The 18,239-nt window shown below is 42.8% G+C and overlaps 1 protein-coding gene across 5 annotated transcripts in view; it reads right to left on the bottom strand.

Moving 5' to 3' along the window:
• Ebf1 (EBF transcription factor 1) overlaps window positions 1-18,239 on the bottom strand; it is a 387,719-nt gene that overhangs the window by 127,353 nt on the left and 242,127 nt on the right. For all 5 annotated transcript variants that reach the window (XM_021211996.2, XM_021211997.2, XM_021211998.2 and 2 more), the window contains exon 7: window positions 11,111-11,192. In XM_021211996.2, the coding sequence (XP_021067655.1) occupies window positions 11,111-11,192 (82 nt within the window). The remainder of the gene's footprint in view (window positions 1-11,110; window positions 11,193-18,239) is intronic.

The following is an 18,239-nucleotide window of genomic DNA, read 5'->3' as shown; positions in this document are numbered from 1 at the left end:
ATATCTATGTGTTAATCAGTGGGCTTTTAAAAATGAAATGTGTACAGGAGCATCACTCTTCATAACAGTATCCTCAGGGATGCAGTTGCTATGCTACGTGGTCCTTGGGCTTCTGTCTGGGCTCCTGCCCTCCGAGTGAGGGCATTAGCTATGAGGCTGTAAGCAGAAAAAGAAAGAGGGGTCTGCAGCTACCTGTAGCTTTCTTGAGAATTTACACTGTGGTTTTGGTTTCTTGGTACACACTATTGTCAGCAGCTCATAAACTGACCTAGTGCACTCTTTCCGGGATCTAGAAACACCAGAAGGCATGGTTATCAGTATCCCCTTCTCTTTAGAGTTTGGAAGGATTGCACACAAAATAGCTATATTCCTTCACAGATCACGGATGCAACCTTGGCCACCAACTGAAGGTAAATGTGCCTTTTCTGCATCTCAGTCCCTGACACTCCAATGGTATTTAAAACAGTCTCTGATTCTTAAAGCCAATTCTGTGAGCCTGAATTTATCCAAGTGGTAAGCCTGGCTCCTGATCCCCAGAGTAGCAGGGAAGGCGAATTCTCACTTCTCAGGGAACACCAAACAAGCACTGGGCTGATAAACCTCACCTGACACAGTGATTCCTGACTCTCATTAAAAGGACTCAAAGGAAACTGGCATTTTAAATAAGAGGACAGAGAGATAAATGCCCTCAGCCCTACGGATCTCCCAGTTTGAGAGAACTATCCTCACGACATGAGTTGACACAACTGAGAACTCTAGCAAATTGTCCTTCTCACTGGATTGAATAATTTCACTTTCTAGAAGCCGTCTCCATCTCAGCCTGCTACATTCTAAGCTGGACACTAAGTGAAACCTCACTGCCTAGAAAACAATCCACAAAACAGACAGCTTAGTAGTCTAGTTTTCCCAATGTTTCTCCTCAGGCAGTATTTCTAGAAAGTTCTGTCATTGGAGTTCTCCCTCCTCATTTCTCAGGCTGTCCTTCGTTCCCTATCACACGAGAGACCTTGTATGTCCTAACTCTATCATCTAAGATTCATGAAGCAGAACCTTAACCCCATAAGCAGAGTTTTAAAACAGACACAAGCTGCTAAACTCAATGGCGGGCAGAAGATCACAGTAAGTGCAGCAGTGGCTTGTATTATGATCAATACAGGGACTCAAAATTCCTATCCCTGTGTATTTCTCAAACTGGAATAAAGCCAGAGGACACACATAGTGTCAAAGCACTGCCAATGTTTAAGTTTATAATATATGGCAAAACATATTTTCTTCTTCATAAATTAGTCGCTCTGGTAAATTAATTTTGAAAGATTACAAGCCTTGCTTTTCAAAACTGCCTATGTAAGTCACATGTGGTAACTCCATAGAAGGGAATGTTTGCCACAGTTGGTTTGGTTCATGGCTTCTTTCCCTAGGGTTTCAGGTTTTTGTATTTTTGCATTAATTAATCCAAGGACCCTAATAGCTGACTCTAATACCCTAATTTCTTTTCTTTTTTTTTTTTTTCTTTCTTTTTTTTTCAAAAGTGTGTGCACAGGCATGCTTTTGTTTTAGTAAGTATTCTGGTGCATGTGGAGGCCCAAAGTTGACATTGAACTCATCTTTAGGTTTTCTACTTATTAAGAAGCAGGATCTCTTCATCAAGCCCAGAGCTCACAGATGGAGATTTTCTTACCAAACAGCTTACTCTGCGAATTCTCTCTGTTTCTGCTTTCTCCAGCGGGCATCACAGGTATGTCACCATGCATTACATGGGCTTCTGGAGATCTGAACTCTCAACCTCTTCCTTACTGGACAAATGCTTTGACCACTGAGCTATCTCCCCCAGCTCAGTAACAATGGCATTGAGAAAACAGTGACTTTGAAGCATGTTAATGAAAAAGTAACTGAGCAACAATTCATGGAACACTACACAGGAAGAAAAAGCAGGAAACCACTGGCACAGCTGCTTTAATCTCCAAATAATTATGCAGAGTGAACAAAAAAAAGCCAGTTCCAAAGGAGTTAAAGTTTCCTATCACCACTACCAAATTTATATGTTGAATCTCTAGTCCCCAGTGCCTTAGAATGGTGGGATTACTAGATAGGACTTTTATTATTACATTAAATGAGGCCATTGAGCTGGGCCCTAATCCAATGTTACCACTTTCCTACCAAAAAAGGGTGTTAGGACACCCAGAAAGAATGGGGGGTTGGGTGTTGTTGAAAAGCAAGAGGAGGCATGAGTTGGATATGAAGATGCTCAATGTGTTGACTGTGGCGGTAGATAGATGAACCTATATACTTGCAATGAAACTTTACAGAACTGAAAAATATCCCCACAGGAACGAGTGCAAGCATATTCAGGGAGATTGGAGTAAGATGGGCAGATGCTGTCGAGGTCTCTATCCTGGCTCTAATATTGTTCTATACTGTTGTAAAACTTGAAGGAGACTGGTCAAAGAACACATGAGAATCTCTCAATGCTACTCTTACCAACTGTGTGTGCCTCTGCAATTACATCAAAAAATTTTTTCAACTAAATATAAGACATCAGCAACCAAGATGTCCTTCAAAGGGTGACTGGATAAACAAACTAGTAATCCATACAATGGCATATCATTTAGTGATAAAAAGAAATGAGCTGTCAAACCACAAAAAGGCATGGAGGAATCTTAAATGCATATTATTAAATGGGGGAGAAAAGCCAATCTGAAGAGGCTATATACTGTATGATTCCAACTAAATGACATTCTGCAAAAGGCAGAGCTATGGAGACTGTAAAAAAAACTTCAGTGCTTGCCAGGTGTGGGGGAAGGAGGCATGAATCAATTGGTAGAGGACAGAATTTTAGGGCAGTGACGCTATCTTGTATAACAGTGTATTGCTGGATACATAGCTGTGCTTCGTTTGTCCTCATCTCTTGAACTTACAATGCAAAGAGAAGCCTGCCATGAACTTGGGCTTCAGTTATTGGCGATAACCTGGCATTGGCACTCTACAACCAACGTGTCACTCTGTAGGGAAGCCAAGGCAATAACATTATGACTACATATAAGAACTTCCATGGAGTCATTATTTTGCAAACCTTAAATTATTGTACAAAATAGTCTGATGTTCTTCAAAGACCAAACTACTTCTTGAATAGGTCCGGCCAACAGTGGAATCACAAGAGACTCGAGACCACTCATGGCTTCTGGCTTAGAGTTCTCAAGCATAGTAATGACTAACAGTACTGCAGAAAGGAAAGGTGGAACACATCCAGCATAAGGCTGCACTGGGGCAGAAAAGAGGGTTCAGCTGTTAAGATCAATTACTGATCTTGCTGAGAACCCAAGTTTGGTTTCCAGCATCTACAACCGCAGCTCCAGGGGAATCTGACACCTCCAGAATCCACAGGTTCCTGCTCCCATGTGGGCATACCCATCCCAGCCCATAATCATAAATAAAATGATATTATTGAAACTAAGGCTGCATACAACTTTACTTGTTCCCAGGGCATGCCAACACAGTATGGGAAAGTGGCTTGTGCCATGCTGTGATCATCTCTGAGCTGGCAGGTTTGACATTTGAATCATTTTAAAGTAGGAAGTATGATTTTTTTTTCTCTATAAATACCATTGGATTGAAAAGTAATATCATCACGGAGGTTCCTATGGGAAAAAAAAATGGAATGGTAACAGATCCTCTATAGTTACAACACTGCTCATCTTGGCAATACTGGGGTATTTTGAAGTGACATCAAAGCCAGAGGACAAATTCTAAGCATAGGTGAACCTGAAGCAAAGTGTCCAGTGTCCTGAAGCAAAGTGTCCAGCTTCTCAATGGGTTTTCACTCACAATGGTGTGAACTCCTCCTGACTTGAGTCTATACCTGTGTGCCTTTCTCGCTGGTTTCTTCCAATACAATGGGTGGTTTTGAGGTGCCGGGTGACAGCTTAAATATTATTTACGTAAAAATGGTCTGCAGCAGTTAGGTCTTCATTAACTTTGTCCTTTAAAATATCCTTGACTGATAAGAAATGAGATATTCTCAGAAATGTGCCTGATTGCTAGTTTCTATCTGGTTGAGAGATCCTCAATAAGTCATTAAAAATTATGGAGGACATGTGAACCTCCAGGATGTAACAGAGTGGAACTGCTGGAGGCAGAGAGAGACTAACTGAATTAAATCTGGGCTGGAGGCTCAGGGCAAAGTTAGATTCTCTCTGGAGAGGATGACAGGAGCAGATACTTCCCATCTGTACAGAAGGAGTTGGAAACCTGTGGAAACCAGATCGGCTCCTGGCCTTCCTGACTTCTGAGCTGAGGGTGTGCTAAATCTCATCCCTTACACAGCGGGTGTAGATACCTCTTGATGACTTCTGATGGTGTTGCTGGCACTTCACTGGTACTCTGTGCTTACTCATTGAAGTAAACAGAGAGAAGGGTCAGGTACCTTCTGTGGACTTGAACATGACACAGTAACTCTGGTCAACAGCTAGGATTCCAGGATCGGATAGTCCTTATTGGATTTCTAAGCCCTTCACTCACTAGTGTGTAACCACAGACACACCAATCATAGGAAGGAACTGAGTGTACCTTATGTGTGTTGTATGTCAGATATTATTGCATATACTAGAGAAGTAGCAATAAACAAAGTGCAGACTGTTTGTTTGTTTCTTTCTTTCTTTCTTGCAAGATCTTAGTTCCTATTGGTTAGGTTTTGGAGTTTAGTACCTAACATAGGGAGAGAGAGGTTAAAGGATCAATTAGGCCTGAAGAATAGCCAGAGCCTGCTAAATTCTAAGTTAAAAAGTAGCATAGCTTTGGTCCATAAGTCCTTATGCCAATACCCACTCCCAGAACAGCAGCCATAAGCCGTCACTGGTCCATCCAATCACTTCACAACACTTCACAAAAATGTTTGCATTTTACATCTTCTTCTGAGGCAGACATACTTAATGTGGAGCTACTTCTGCTAAGTGCACATCCACCTCTCATCGAATCCCACCCCCCAAGGATCCCTTCTCAGTGATGCATACTGTCTGCCAAGGCTCAGAACAAGGCGTGCCAAGAGACAGATTGGCCCAGTGAGCTGTGATGATTTCATAGACCAGGTTGAAGATTCCCCACGTTTGACCATGCTTCATGAATTAATCTTGTTTTCTGAAGCTACCACTAGAGTTGCTTTCAGTATAATTAATCAGCAGGGTGCATCTTGGAATTATTCTTCATGGGAAGGGGGGAGGGGAGGGAGACCAGACTCCCAGAATTCTGTTGAGAAAGAATTTAACTGTAAGATGGGTGATTTGTCAGTGGATACAAGTGGGGGAGAGAGCGGAGGTGTGGAGGACAAAGGAGAGGAGAACGCTTCCTTCTTTGATAAGTGACTTTCAAGCACTCTGCTTCACCATGGGCGTGTATTTTATGAATGCTATAATCACAGCATATAAAATATTGATTAGAAGAGACAATGGCTTTTTAAAGCAAATAACAAAATTCTCCATTTTATGATTCACTTTAAAAACTTGCCCTTTCATGCCATAACCTGTGTCAAATCAGTTTTGAAAAGAGAAACACTTTTTTGTTATTATTGTTAGAAATCTGAGATAAATAACCTAGTGATTTCTTTTATCCCCTATCCAAATTACGAAGTGAAGGAAGAATGTTTAGACAGGACAAAATAAGTTTGTTCTAGTTGTTTGCTCTGCTCAGGGCCCTTGTCTGGCTTCTCCAAGAATGATGTAACAGAGTCATCTCTTGGTATCTGCAGAAAGTTGTCATACACACACACACACACACACACACACACACACACACACACACAAGAATGCAGAGATCCTTTAAAATGGCAATATTTTGCATTATCATTATATTATCACATATAGTAAAAGGATTTCTACTTAGACTATTAGATACTAGGATTATGTGATACTGTGCATTTGGGGAATGGTGACCAAAAGAGTTTTATACATGTTCAGCTCTTATGCATGGGTTTCCAGCTACTTTAGTTGAATCTGCAGGAGAATCCATGGGTGTGAAGAACTAACTGTAGTACTTCTGAGACGAAGCTCTGACCTTCAATACCACCATCCTGATCTCACACTTCAAGGTAGGATGCCATCTCTAATTCTGTACATTTTTTTCCCTCTCTCTGTCATAATATCCTGATTCATGTTCTTTATGGCAATAGCCACACTTTCCCATTATTTCTATTAATCTTTTCATTGTTACAGCTAATGGAAACTCATTCCTTACACATTTACTTTCTTTCCTTCCTTCTTTATCAGTAGGCATTGGCAAACCTCCCACACTGGCCATAGCCAATAGAAAATGAGTAGGTCTGACAAGGACTATTTCTAAGCCAAGAATCTAAAGACATTGCAAGCTATGTTTATGCGCCCCCCCCCCACCCCTCTCTGGCTCCATAAAGACAAAAAGACTCTAAAATATTAGGGGGGGAAAATCTATTCTTCAAAGCATGACCACCAGCATGTAATCTACTATATGTGAACCATGAGAAATTCTTTGGTCTATGTGTGAGCCAGGATATATTATTTGATCTATAAATTACAGGAGTGACTCTTGCCCTAAAATAACCCCCAACCAAAATATCAGTTTCATTAGAGCAAAGGCTCTATCTTTTGCATTTGTTATTATAGACTTACCACCTAGCATTCTAATAAATACTGATGAGTGCTTGCACATATGAAGGAGAGAATATATCCCACATCTATATTCATATATGCTGTTGTCACAGATCTAGCATTTTTAGACAGACGCAGAGTTATAGCCTATCAAAAAACTTTGCTGAAGGGAGAAGATGAATTTGGAAATTTATATTTTACTTCAGTCTCCTGGTCTTGTGGTTTTTATTATGATGACAACTTGAGCCCAATTCTTGCTCCTCCTTCGCCCCTCTCATCTGCCAGTCCCAACAAGGAAAGAGGGGGCTCAGGATTTAAATCTGAACCTTGAATTGTCTGGCTCCTGTCAGTTGAAAGCCAGGCTGTGACATGGCTTTAACATGGTCCCTTAACATTAGCATCTTTTTACTGTCAAGCTAGAGAAATGGGCTCATTTAGTCACACTGAATTGCTCCCTGTGTCTTGAGCTGTTTCTAGCCCCAATTTGCCCCCCTTCTCATTCCTTTGCCCTTCCCCCACACCAACCACAACTAAATGAAGCCTGTATCCACTGTTGTATTTAAGCAGGTATGCTACTTTAACTGCAGCCTAGGGATTTCAAAAAGAAAACATCCATTTTTTTTTTTTTAAAGAGGATTGTACCAGGTTTTCTACAAGGTTTATGCCACACTCCCTAAGCTTTTCAGAAAGTGATTAATTTTTTTGAGAACACTCAGGTCACACTAATTGACATGGCCTGTGTAATTAGGTCTCTGTTTACACACCAGAAGGCCAGCCACTGTAAGGTTAAGTCAGCCTGATAGAATGTCTTCACATGTCAGGAGACCAACAACTTTCCTTATGTCTTCCTGGGACACCTACATGGGACTCTGATTTCTCTTCTGAGGAGAAACAAAGTAGCTTGACTGTGTGAAGATAGGACTGATCAGGAAACATACAAAAGAGACAAAAGAGAAGCCACACCGAGGACAGCTGACGAATGCCATCTCTTGGGCCATGAAGGATGCATCTGTCAGCACTTTCTGGAAGTTGGCCTTTCAATATTACTTATATGCAAAGAGTGGATCAGAGTTGCCCATGCCAAAGAGACCCTTTTCAGTTCTTCTCGTGGACAACAGGGACATAAAAAGTGCATAAAAGCAGCGTCTCAATGTCTCTGCTATGAAAACAAGAGGCAAAAATATCGCTTGTTTGTAAGGAACCTTCAGTCAATATCAGGAATGTGTGTGTGCACTTGCACATACTCTTCCCTCTTTGGATCCTGAGATCCTAAGATCTGGGAACCTCAGATTCAAGATCCTCTAGATGTCTGAGGGTGGCCCCATTCCATTGCAATGCACAAAGGGGGCTGTCTTGTCCTAGAGAATTGGTCCAAACTGCCATTGGTGGCTAGAGTTATCCTCATATAGTTGCAGCATTTCCAAATTTCCCCACAAATAGGAACTACTCGGGGCTGTAGTCCACCTGTTTCATGAACTTGGGTTGGGTTGCAACCACGTGCATGAAGTCTCTTTGGGAAGACTTTTCTAAGCCCCCCTGTGATTCTATCAGTTATTCCTAGGGTGTTGATATGGATTTTAGATGTTCACAGATATCCTTTTTGCCTCACCAAGTACCTAGCAACAGACTCTGGATTGACTTGCTCCTCCACTTGACAGGGTTATAATGTTGAGAGAACTCCTTTACTGCTCTAAGCTCACTTTTTTCTTGCTGAAATGGGAATGATCCATATTTGCATGTTTTTAATAGGGATGCTCTGACAATAGCTATAATTCATGTAAAACATTTCACTTTATACCTGTCATGAAATAAGCACTCAATAAATATTAGCTTCATCTTCTCCTGCATTATAATCATCATCAACAGCAATGTCCATGGATATATGTAAAGGTAGACATAGCATCTACACATACAAATATGGAATTAACTGAATATAGATACTGGTATAAACAGTCACCTACCAGAAATTAATGAAGTTAGCTAGAAATAAACAATGGCAGAGAAGAAAGGAGAAGTCAGTTTGATAAGGAGAGAAAAAAATAAATGAGGGAGATCATGAGTTCATTGTGTGTGTGTGGGGGGGGGTGTCATGGGCTTAAGGCTCAACCAAGCAACTAGACAGCTAAACTGAATCCATAAACCAGGTTTCAAAGACCTTCAGCCCAGAATTCCCACTGCTCAGAGTGGGTGATGGAAACACAGTAGGTTGAACCCAAGATCCAATAAGAAATTTGTCCTGGCTGATAAAGACACAATTTCTCTTAATCCAGGGCTTCTGTCTGTGGTGGCCAAGGTAGCTATTCCTTTGGAGAAATCTCTTTCTATTTAGAATCTCTGTGGGGGTCAAAAAGGCAAGAGCACTGCCAGCATTCACATCAGTCTTGTGTATTTAAAGGTCAGTATAGACCTTGGGTAGGAAGACAATTATTCCTAATCAAAGGATGCAGCTACTATAGCACCAATGCTGTCACCGTGAACTTAGTCAAAGGTCATCAAGTGTAGTGAAGAACCAGTAGCTTTCTGTCAGGGTTCACTTTGTCTCTCTTCTTCTTACCAATGGTATCTAATAATGTCTAGAGACCCTTCATTAGTCATGTGAAGGAAAATGGGCTATTCTCTATTGCTATTCCATGACTGTGATATAAGTGATCATCCTATAATGCACAGAACACACACACACACACACACACACAGAGAGAGAGAGAGAGAGAGAGAGAGAGAGAGAGAGAGAGAGAGAGAGATTCACTATGCCCAAGTTGAGAAGTTCTAGATTAAATTAAGGGCTTAATTAAATTTATCCCTCAAATTTTCCCTCAAAGCTGAACTTTATCATTTATACACTATCTTATAAACAAATGGTGGCCTTTTTTTCCTATGCTCCAAAAGAAAATACTGAAATGACTTTTTGTCTTGCCTCAGAGCTATATTTCTAAGACCCACACTCACTAGCAGGTCCTCTACTCTACATAAATATTCTCCAAGCACCAACCCCCAGTATCACCAAAGTCCATCCAGTTCTACTGCCCTGAGGGATACAGGATAGATGATGACAAAGTCATGAGACATGATTATTATACACAAATTGTTTCATTCAAATTGCTGGTATACCTTTGTTCCTAACCCAAATGTGACCAAAGGAAATATACATCTGAAAACTACAGCAAGCTATCAAATAGCATAAGCTGAAGAAGACACTTTGAAAACAGTAGCATCACCATTTGAAGGCAGGAGGTGGACAGGAAACGGTTTCTAAGAAACTAAAACTTTATTGGATTCTCCAGATACAGCTCTATCAAGACTAAATGTGGTAAGGCTAACGTGATTTTATAGAAATTCTCTAAGATCTCAGGAGACGATATCATCCTTCCACTGGATTTATTCTTTAATGAGACTAATAAGTCTCACTTTCTTTTTTTAAAGAAAAATCATTTTGAAGACTATGATATTGACATCCACAATCAATGCTCAGAAACTCTTTCCTTATTTCCCTTCAGAGATCCCATAGCTGAAATTTATCAAGCACCTTTTGGAGCTTATACACTGAAAACTGCACTTTGAGCTGACTAAACAGGCATAGGAGCGAACTTTCAACAGCAAGCTGTCTCTGTGACAGGTTGAGCAAGTGAGCATAACGTTGAAAGGGCAAATACCTTACCCACAAAGTAAGTAAGGGCACATAGAGCAGTGCAGGGCAGGGACTTAACTTTGCTACTTGCGATCTGTTCCCTGGTTCCATATCACCTGGGAGCTTGTTAGAAACATAGAATTCCAGCCCCACCCTACCCCCATCCCAATCAGTACTTTAACAAGGTCCTAGGGGATTCTCAACACGTGAAGTTGCAGTAGTAGTATGTCTAGCATTCTTAAAACACCCGTGTTTGAGACGTCACTCCATTTGATTTTAGGTTTTCAGTCCTTTGGCATATTCTATCAGGTTAGGGTGCTTTAAACGGTGGCAGATCTGGAAGACATTTAGTAAGATGTATATGTGGGGTACAGGGACATTCCTGAAGCAGAACAGAGGGTACAGATATGGTCTGCTTCTCAAGGGTCCACTTACAAGCTGTAGTTGGTGCTAGCAGCTGCTGAGATTGTGAGAGACAACAGAGAATGAGAGTGGGCTTCCTGGTGTCACTTCCTGGTGCTCCTCCTCAGCAAAAATCTACTTACGAAAATTTTAGCAAATAAAGCCATCGTCTCTGTGTAGGTGACTTAATCTGTGTCTGCCTCATCACGCGAGTCCATAAAGGAAGCCAAGCTAAGGCTCTAAGGACACAGCTGCCTTCATCAGTGGACGCAGGTGCTACAGCCCCAACTTTTGTCTAACAAAAACAACTCTGAGATTGCAGAGATGCCTGGGGACCAGTGGCCTCACCTGTTCTTCACCTCTAGAGAAACAATTATCCTCCATACCTTCTGCCAAAAAAAAAAAAAGTTTTCCCCTCATCTCTTCATGTTCAAGTCATGATTAAGATATAAGAAAAGCAAGAGGAACCCACCTGGAATCTCCGCATATCACGTGGGTTTCCTGCATTCTTTAGGCAATTTTGGTTGCATTTAAGGAAAAACTTCAGGAAGAATCTGTGGAGAAACAAAGGATTGTGGTCAGGGTTTTCAATCCTAACAAGGAACTCAGAGTCAGAAATCACTTCCGGGTTACACACCCTCTTTTCTTCCTGGCTTTCCTGCAAAGCTCAGGGTATTAGAATCCATATTATATTTGAGGCACAAGTCTTGATATTGCATCCCAGGGTGCATTTTTCTATGAAATGAACACTCTGAAACTGCCAACAGATCTCACAAAAGAAGCAAAAATCCCCAAGGGAGTGTTTTGATTCAGAGAGCGGGTCTTCATCATAAGTTAACATGGGTTCCAAATGGATCTAATTGAGAATTCCCATGGTCCCCAAGCACAACATATAATTTAAGTGTTATAAGTTCACAGGTGATGAATGGCAAAGCGTACACTAGATAAATACAAGGAGACTGTAAATGCTTTAAATCTTAGCATCTCCAAATAAAATATTCAAGTTAGCAGCCCTGGGAAGGGTAGAAGGAGTGACATACTGGCTAAATCTTTCCAACTTCTCCGATACCGCCACATCATTTTTTTTCCTCAGATATATGCCTTAAACAAAAGCTACTTTTGAGTGAACTTGGACCTTCCTGCCTCTCTACCCACCTTAGTTTCTGAATAAGTTCTATAATGAGAGCCACAGGTTTTGCGTGGTTATAGCTGTTGTTGCTGTTGATGTTGTTTTATAAAGATGACAGTCTCCAGTTGGTTAAAGACATCCCACTTAAATCGGTGAATGTATTTTAATTGTTAAAAATTCCCTGATGTGTGGGATACAGAACTTGGTCCCACTGAGTAACCACTCCAGTGATACAAGCCCATAATGGAGAGTTTGCACTAGGCTATTCATACCGGTCTCCCTCAGTTAAACCCCTCCATCTGTTTTCTATCTGGGAGTAATAGAGGATTTTTATGTCCATCTATTTTCTACATACTCTTCTACTTTTAGAGCCAAGATATCTCTATGGAATGCATTAAGATACTGGTCAATGAAATTCTTCTAGAAATACCTTCGTCTTTAGCTTTTGCCCCACTTTAGGGCCACACCAGAATAAAACCGTCAAGTCAATATTAATAACTTATGCAAAACTAGCATTCCATAATATGTCCATCTTAATTTAGTTTTGAGAAAAATGTCTGTCAGCAATGTAGCCCCTGTGATCCTCTGTCATAAAGGCACTGCATGAAGACACACCACATTCAAACAGCTTCTACATACACATTTCAGAGCAATAACTGTTCTCTTTGCTCCCTTAGAATGGGAGGGAATATGTAGGAGCATTGAAGAGAAACAATGACTTTTCTCAAACAAAATGATAAGACTTAACAGTGCAAGAGTCTTCTTAAATGAAGTCATTTAGAATGACACAACTCCCAAAGCCCATCAATGAGAAGGCCTCTGATAATGGTTCACCCCTACATCCAGGGCCTCTCCACAGAGGCCAAAGCTTATCGACCTCTGACTAGGATGAATGACTCACTGCTAAAGTCCAGCTGTGTATAACGGAATCCACCCTGGGCCTCCTCCATGCCCAGATCTGCTCTGCCACTGTGCATGTTAGCTTTCCAGCCACTCAGTCAATCAGTCCTGGTTCAACCAGGCACTTACACTGTCCTGTTCCTCTGAGCCTCAGAAGGTGACCAAACCAGTACATGTGGCTTTCAGACATTATCAACTATGCTAAAGGTAGTGCTAATGAGATCCTCATATTGCAGGGGCTGGGTTCTGTATGAAAATCATCCCAGGTCCAGCGAGGGATGATTTCCATTCTAACGACAATGAAATTTTGTGTTGCGTGGTGCAGTGAGGTGTAAAAGCCACGGCTTTTATAAAAGTTCCCAGTGTGGGATTCACATCCAAACTATAGCAATATATGCTAAGGGAACCACAGGATTATCATCTCCCACCCAAGGCAACAACAAGCTGGGGAGGGACATCCCTGCCAGTCTCCCTCCAGTGGGCCCCCCCGCCTGTCTCCCTGTGGTTGGTAATACTTGCCGCCTGTACATGTTTAAGCCATTTGAGCCCAGGCTTGACAGCCAGATTCAGGTTGTGTTAGAAGGAGCTGTCAGCACATCCTCTGGCATCCTGAACTCAGACAACTGCTAGCCACTGTGAGGGGTTCCATCTGGTGCCAAAATAGGTTTTGAAAGACAAGGCAAACAGGACACTGACTTTGCCAGAGAGAAAAACATCAAGGGAGCCAGGGATCTTCTGCCTCAAAGATGAGCAGGGCTCAGAGGCCTGTCAGCGGCTCATCGTTAGCACAAAACCTATGCCGGGCACACATTGGATCACCTTTAAAGCTATGCCAGGCACACACCGGATTGCCGTTAAAGCTATGGTGGGGCACACACTGGATCACTGTTAGCCTAAGCTGCCCTGCCACTTGGCCTGCCAGCAGAATCCCCTGCCTACCCCCTCAGCATCGGATCACTTGCTGAAATTGAAGTCTTGACCATCTGTCACGGGTAAGACAGCCGTCAACCGGTGCCTAGGGCCTCACACAAGCCCTTATGTGGCAAAGACGCTGTGAAGAGCCAGTTCTTTTGGGGAAAGCCAGTCCCTGTCCAAGGCCTTAGGAATTCTCTCAAAGTTTTCCCCTAAGTACAGGCCAAGTATCTGACCTTTTTGGATCACACTTCCTAAAAGGAGCTCAAAGGAGTAAGGAGGAGTTAAAAATACCCTCAGTGAGAGACTGACTCAGATGCAGGACACACAAACTTGGAGGATGGTTTATACAAGTAAACATATCTGTTAACTTGGGGACATGAGTGTCTGGAGTCTGCCGCCCCACATAGAAGGTCTCTGATTCGAAGGGGCCTTTAACAAAGTGGAAGCAATTGTGACACAAAACCATATGTTTGTCTAAAGAACTGCCCCATTCTGTGTTTGATAAAACGTCAGGGGAAAGAGCATGGTTGCTCTACGCCAACTGTGGGAACCTGACCCTCAGCAGGACAAAGCCGCTATTGACACCACAGAGTTCCGAGGAGTTCCATAAAGTCCGAGATCAAACTCTCTTTTTAGCGTTGCTCCTTTTTTGGAGGGGTAGCATGGTGAGGTGGTGGGAAACCCAACACCTTTCAGCTAACTTTCCACAGGAGTAAACGTCATTATTATTTAATACATCTTTCACTGGGTTATTATCCAAAGCATTTTAGTTCCCAGGGTCTCCCTGAATCCCCCACTGAAATCCTTTAAGATAGGCATGCCAGAAAAGAACTAACTCACCTGGAATACAACACACAAAGACTCAACAAAAATAAAGGACATAGAGTTCAAAACTAGCATTATAGATTGCCTATAGAGATAGCCATGGTATTACAGGAATTGAATGTGTGTGCCACATGTGTGTCTGTGTGTGCTGTATGTGTTGTATGTGTGTGGTTTATGCACACATGTGCATGCGCACATCTGTACATGCACCCAATGATGTTTAATGTCCTGTTCAACCACACTCCCCCTTTTCCCCTGAAACAAGGTCTCTCATGGCACCTGAAGCTTGTTACTTTTTTCCACTAGAGGGGTGGCCAGCAAGCACCAGGAACCCTCCTGTCTGCTCCCTGCACAGTACTGGGATTTCAATTCAAGGGACAGCAATGGCCAAGCTTTGAAGTGGATCCAAGAGATCTGCCCTTAGGTCTTGGTCTTCAGGTGTGTGCAGCAAGTGCTCTTCCTCGTGAGCCATGTCCACAGCTCAGACCACAGGAGGACTTTCAAACTGACTTGAAGCCGCCCCTTAACCTAACCTCCCCATTTCACAGGTGAGAAAAATGAAGGTCAGAGGGCAAGGGGATGCCCTTGAAGCTCCCAGGGGCTCTGAGAGCCCTCGCTGTATTCCACGCAGACACCACAGTCCAACAAGAGGCCAGCACTCAAGCACATGAACTTTTGAGTTTACACTTCCATCAAGAAAGGGACAGTCATAAAACCGGAAATGACATCCTATTAAAATCCTATGTAGGCTCATTCATCAATCAGGCTGACATAGGACATTGGTCCATTGTTTCAGGTAACTGAAACAAATATGTGTTATAGAACATATTTGTTGATTTGGTAATATACTTTCTTAGCTCACCAAACAATCATTTCCATTATCTGCCTCGCATCCATAGTATGGGTGGTCAAAATAAATAGTGGGTTGTAGAAAGAAAATCACTTAAGCAACATAATCACACTCCTGCATGAGTGTATGAAAAATCAAACAAACACCGTCTCATGTCTCCAGATACATAATGGAGGCCATAGGACTTAAAAATAGTGGGGTTTAGTAAATACTGGTTTACAGAATAGAATCTAGAGCCTGTTTTAAACACAAATCAAAGCTGTCGATAAAGACAGTCACAAAGTATCCCGAACAAGACAGTTTTGTTGGAGATGAGACAAGCATAGGTCAAGACCAGTAATTCTGTGACCCTGGGTGATGTCAACAAAACATGGGAATTATAAGCCTTTTCCTCTCATACAACTGGGTGGCTTTCATTGGACATGCCACTTTTATTGCTTAGCTAAATGTGTGCTCTTCGCCAAATGGATTTAATCTCTCTGTGCCTCAGTTTCATCATTTGTAAAATGGAGAAACCACCAAAACGTGTTTTAGAACGTCAGTAAGCATTTAAAGGGTGCTGAAACCTAGCACAGAGGAAGCAATAATGCTCGCCACTGTCGGTTACCGGGAGCAGGGGCATGCTGCCCAGACGAAGAGATGCTAATAGTTTCAGATATGAAAAGTATCATTTCGCTGGCCTAGTGCAGGCTAAGAAAATCAGTGAAGCCCTGGGTACCCCGTAAGCACTCCAGGCTTCATCAAATGGCGTGCAGAAGGAAAACAACAAATGGGACTGACCATCACCAAGGGAAGGCGAGAAGAGCTTTTCCGAACACAGAGCTAGGCAGGGGCTTAAATGGTGGAGAACTCCAGCTAGTCAGAACTGAAGGGCACACATTGTAAAACTTCCAGGCTACAGCCTGCGGGGCCTTAATTGTTATGCAAAGCAAATGCCCTGGATCTGAACTGAACAGGTTGAGTTTTTACCTCTCCCCACCCAAAGTCCGGAAAAAAGCACGTTTGTGTGCTTGCAGCTGTGCTCATCGTGTGCAGTCTTGGGAAAAGTGTCAAAGCACAACCGAAAGGAGACATAAAATCCCAGCTCTCAGCCTCAGACTCTCTGCGAGTTCCCCTGACTTATGCCCGCAGATGGCGAGGTGGCAGACGGTCCTTCCCAATGGCATTCAGAACTCGCGGACGCACTCTGGCCCGATACAAGAAACAGCTGTGTAAAAACAAATGTGGGGTCCCTTCTGGGTGAAGATCAAGCTGCTCCCCACACACGATCTGGAGGGAGGGCAGGGAAAGACCTGGTAATTCAAAGGACCTTTCTGGAGTGACAGACTGCCCTATCACCTTCACCTCAATGGAGGACAGCTTGCTTTGGTGTCAGGCTGTCAGCCACGAAGTTACCAAGAAACTATTTTCGGGAATACTAAGATTCTCCCAAATTGAAAGTATATAAATGTCTAGTACCTGCCCTGACCCAAGACAACTTGCGCTGCTTGAAGCTGTCCAAGAAATGCCCTCGTGGTAGCTCTCAAAAGTTCCAGCACTCCTTGAGGAAGGAAGCTTGAGTCCCACCCCAGCACCATGGGAAGCAGCTGCCTTGAAAACAGGACAGGTCCAAACAGAAAGAGAAAACTCTACTTTCAAGGTCAAAGAAAACTTCCTGGCTTCTAATTCACAGACTACGCTGTAGGGTACAGTTCATCCATAAGAAAACATGATACCCAGAAGTCAGCCAAGATCCCAGGGAGGCCACCAGGGCAGGCTAGGAGGCTAACCTCAGAAAGGGCTGACCTTTTCTAGAACGAGACTCGATAGTAACTGAAGACCTGTCTGACTTGGTCCTCACAGTCCTGCCTGTGACAAACAGAGGCCAGAGAGGGAAGGAGGAGAATACGAGGGAGTTCACACACCTGAAGCCATGAGGACTTTTTGTTCCCCACAGTGGAAGAGAAACTGAAATTAAGCCATGACACTATCTCGCCGGCCCCAGAGGGAGAGCACAAGGCTGCCCCTATTATCAGTCACTGACTTCAAGAAGTTTACCTTCCCTGGCAGATGCTTCCTGGATCTTGGGCATTTCTGGAAAGTGTGTGCAGCCTAAAGAGATAAACATGATCACCTTGAAAAGGATTCATTACCTCGGAGCTCAGAATTTGGCTTTGGTGAGAGGACATAATTAGTGGCGAGAATTTAAAGGGATGGGCGTTGGAATATCACAGCAGTGGACTAAAGAACTTAAAAATAGTTTAAAGGAAAAGGACCCATTGTAAATAAGGCCCTTATGCTAGGAGTCAAACCTGACAGATATAGAAAAAGCAGCAGGACAGTCAAGGAGCCCAGGGCAAAGAGTGTCTCATAGTGACTGTCTCATAGGGGGCTGTGGCTTAACACTGACTTCTGCTAACCCAGTCCAGCTGATTCTCCTGGCAGGGCTCACTGACCACGAAGTGAGAAAGAATGATAGAATCCCTAGCCTGAAAGCCCTTGTATGACAGAGAAGCAGGTACCCTTTAGAGAAGCAGAAACCTTTTAGAGAAGCTCTTTGACACCACTCCTAAGTACTAAGGCTTTCTTGTCAGAGTGCATAAAGGTTCAAATCGGCCCTGGGAGGATGTTTGAAATCAGTGTACACGGTTTGATACACAGAAGGAGTATCGCAGATAGCAAAACCAAGTACGTGCTTGGCCTTCTTGGGACTGAGTGAAGGAGAGAGGCAACATTTATTAGAGACGATTTCTGCTGCACAGAGCATGGTTTACAGGTGATTAATTGGACCCAGGACATCTACAGATGTTGGGTAGCTTTCAGCAGTGTTGGGCCTTGGGACTTCTGGGTTACTACAGTAGAGTATTATCCAGGATGAAAAATATATACTTCCTTGCTTCCTTGCTGCCTCAGCGATGACTCTAGAGAGTCAGATATACAGGGTGAGATGGAAGAGCCTCAGGATTTCACCTTACCAGCTTAGATAAAAATGTGGGCACAAGA

The sequence above is a fragment of the Mus pahari genome, chromosome 14, assembly GCF_900095145.1.
Source record: "Mus pahari chromosome 14, PAHARI_EIJ_v1.1, whole genome shotgun sequence".
In the NCBI taxonomy this organism is placed as follows: Eukaryota; Metazoa; Chordata; class Mammalia; order Rodentia; family Muridae; genus Mus; species Mus pahari.
The sequence above is the reverse complement of the archived record's forward strand: the minus strand, read 5'-3'. Positions and strand labels throughout refer to the sequence as shown.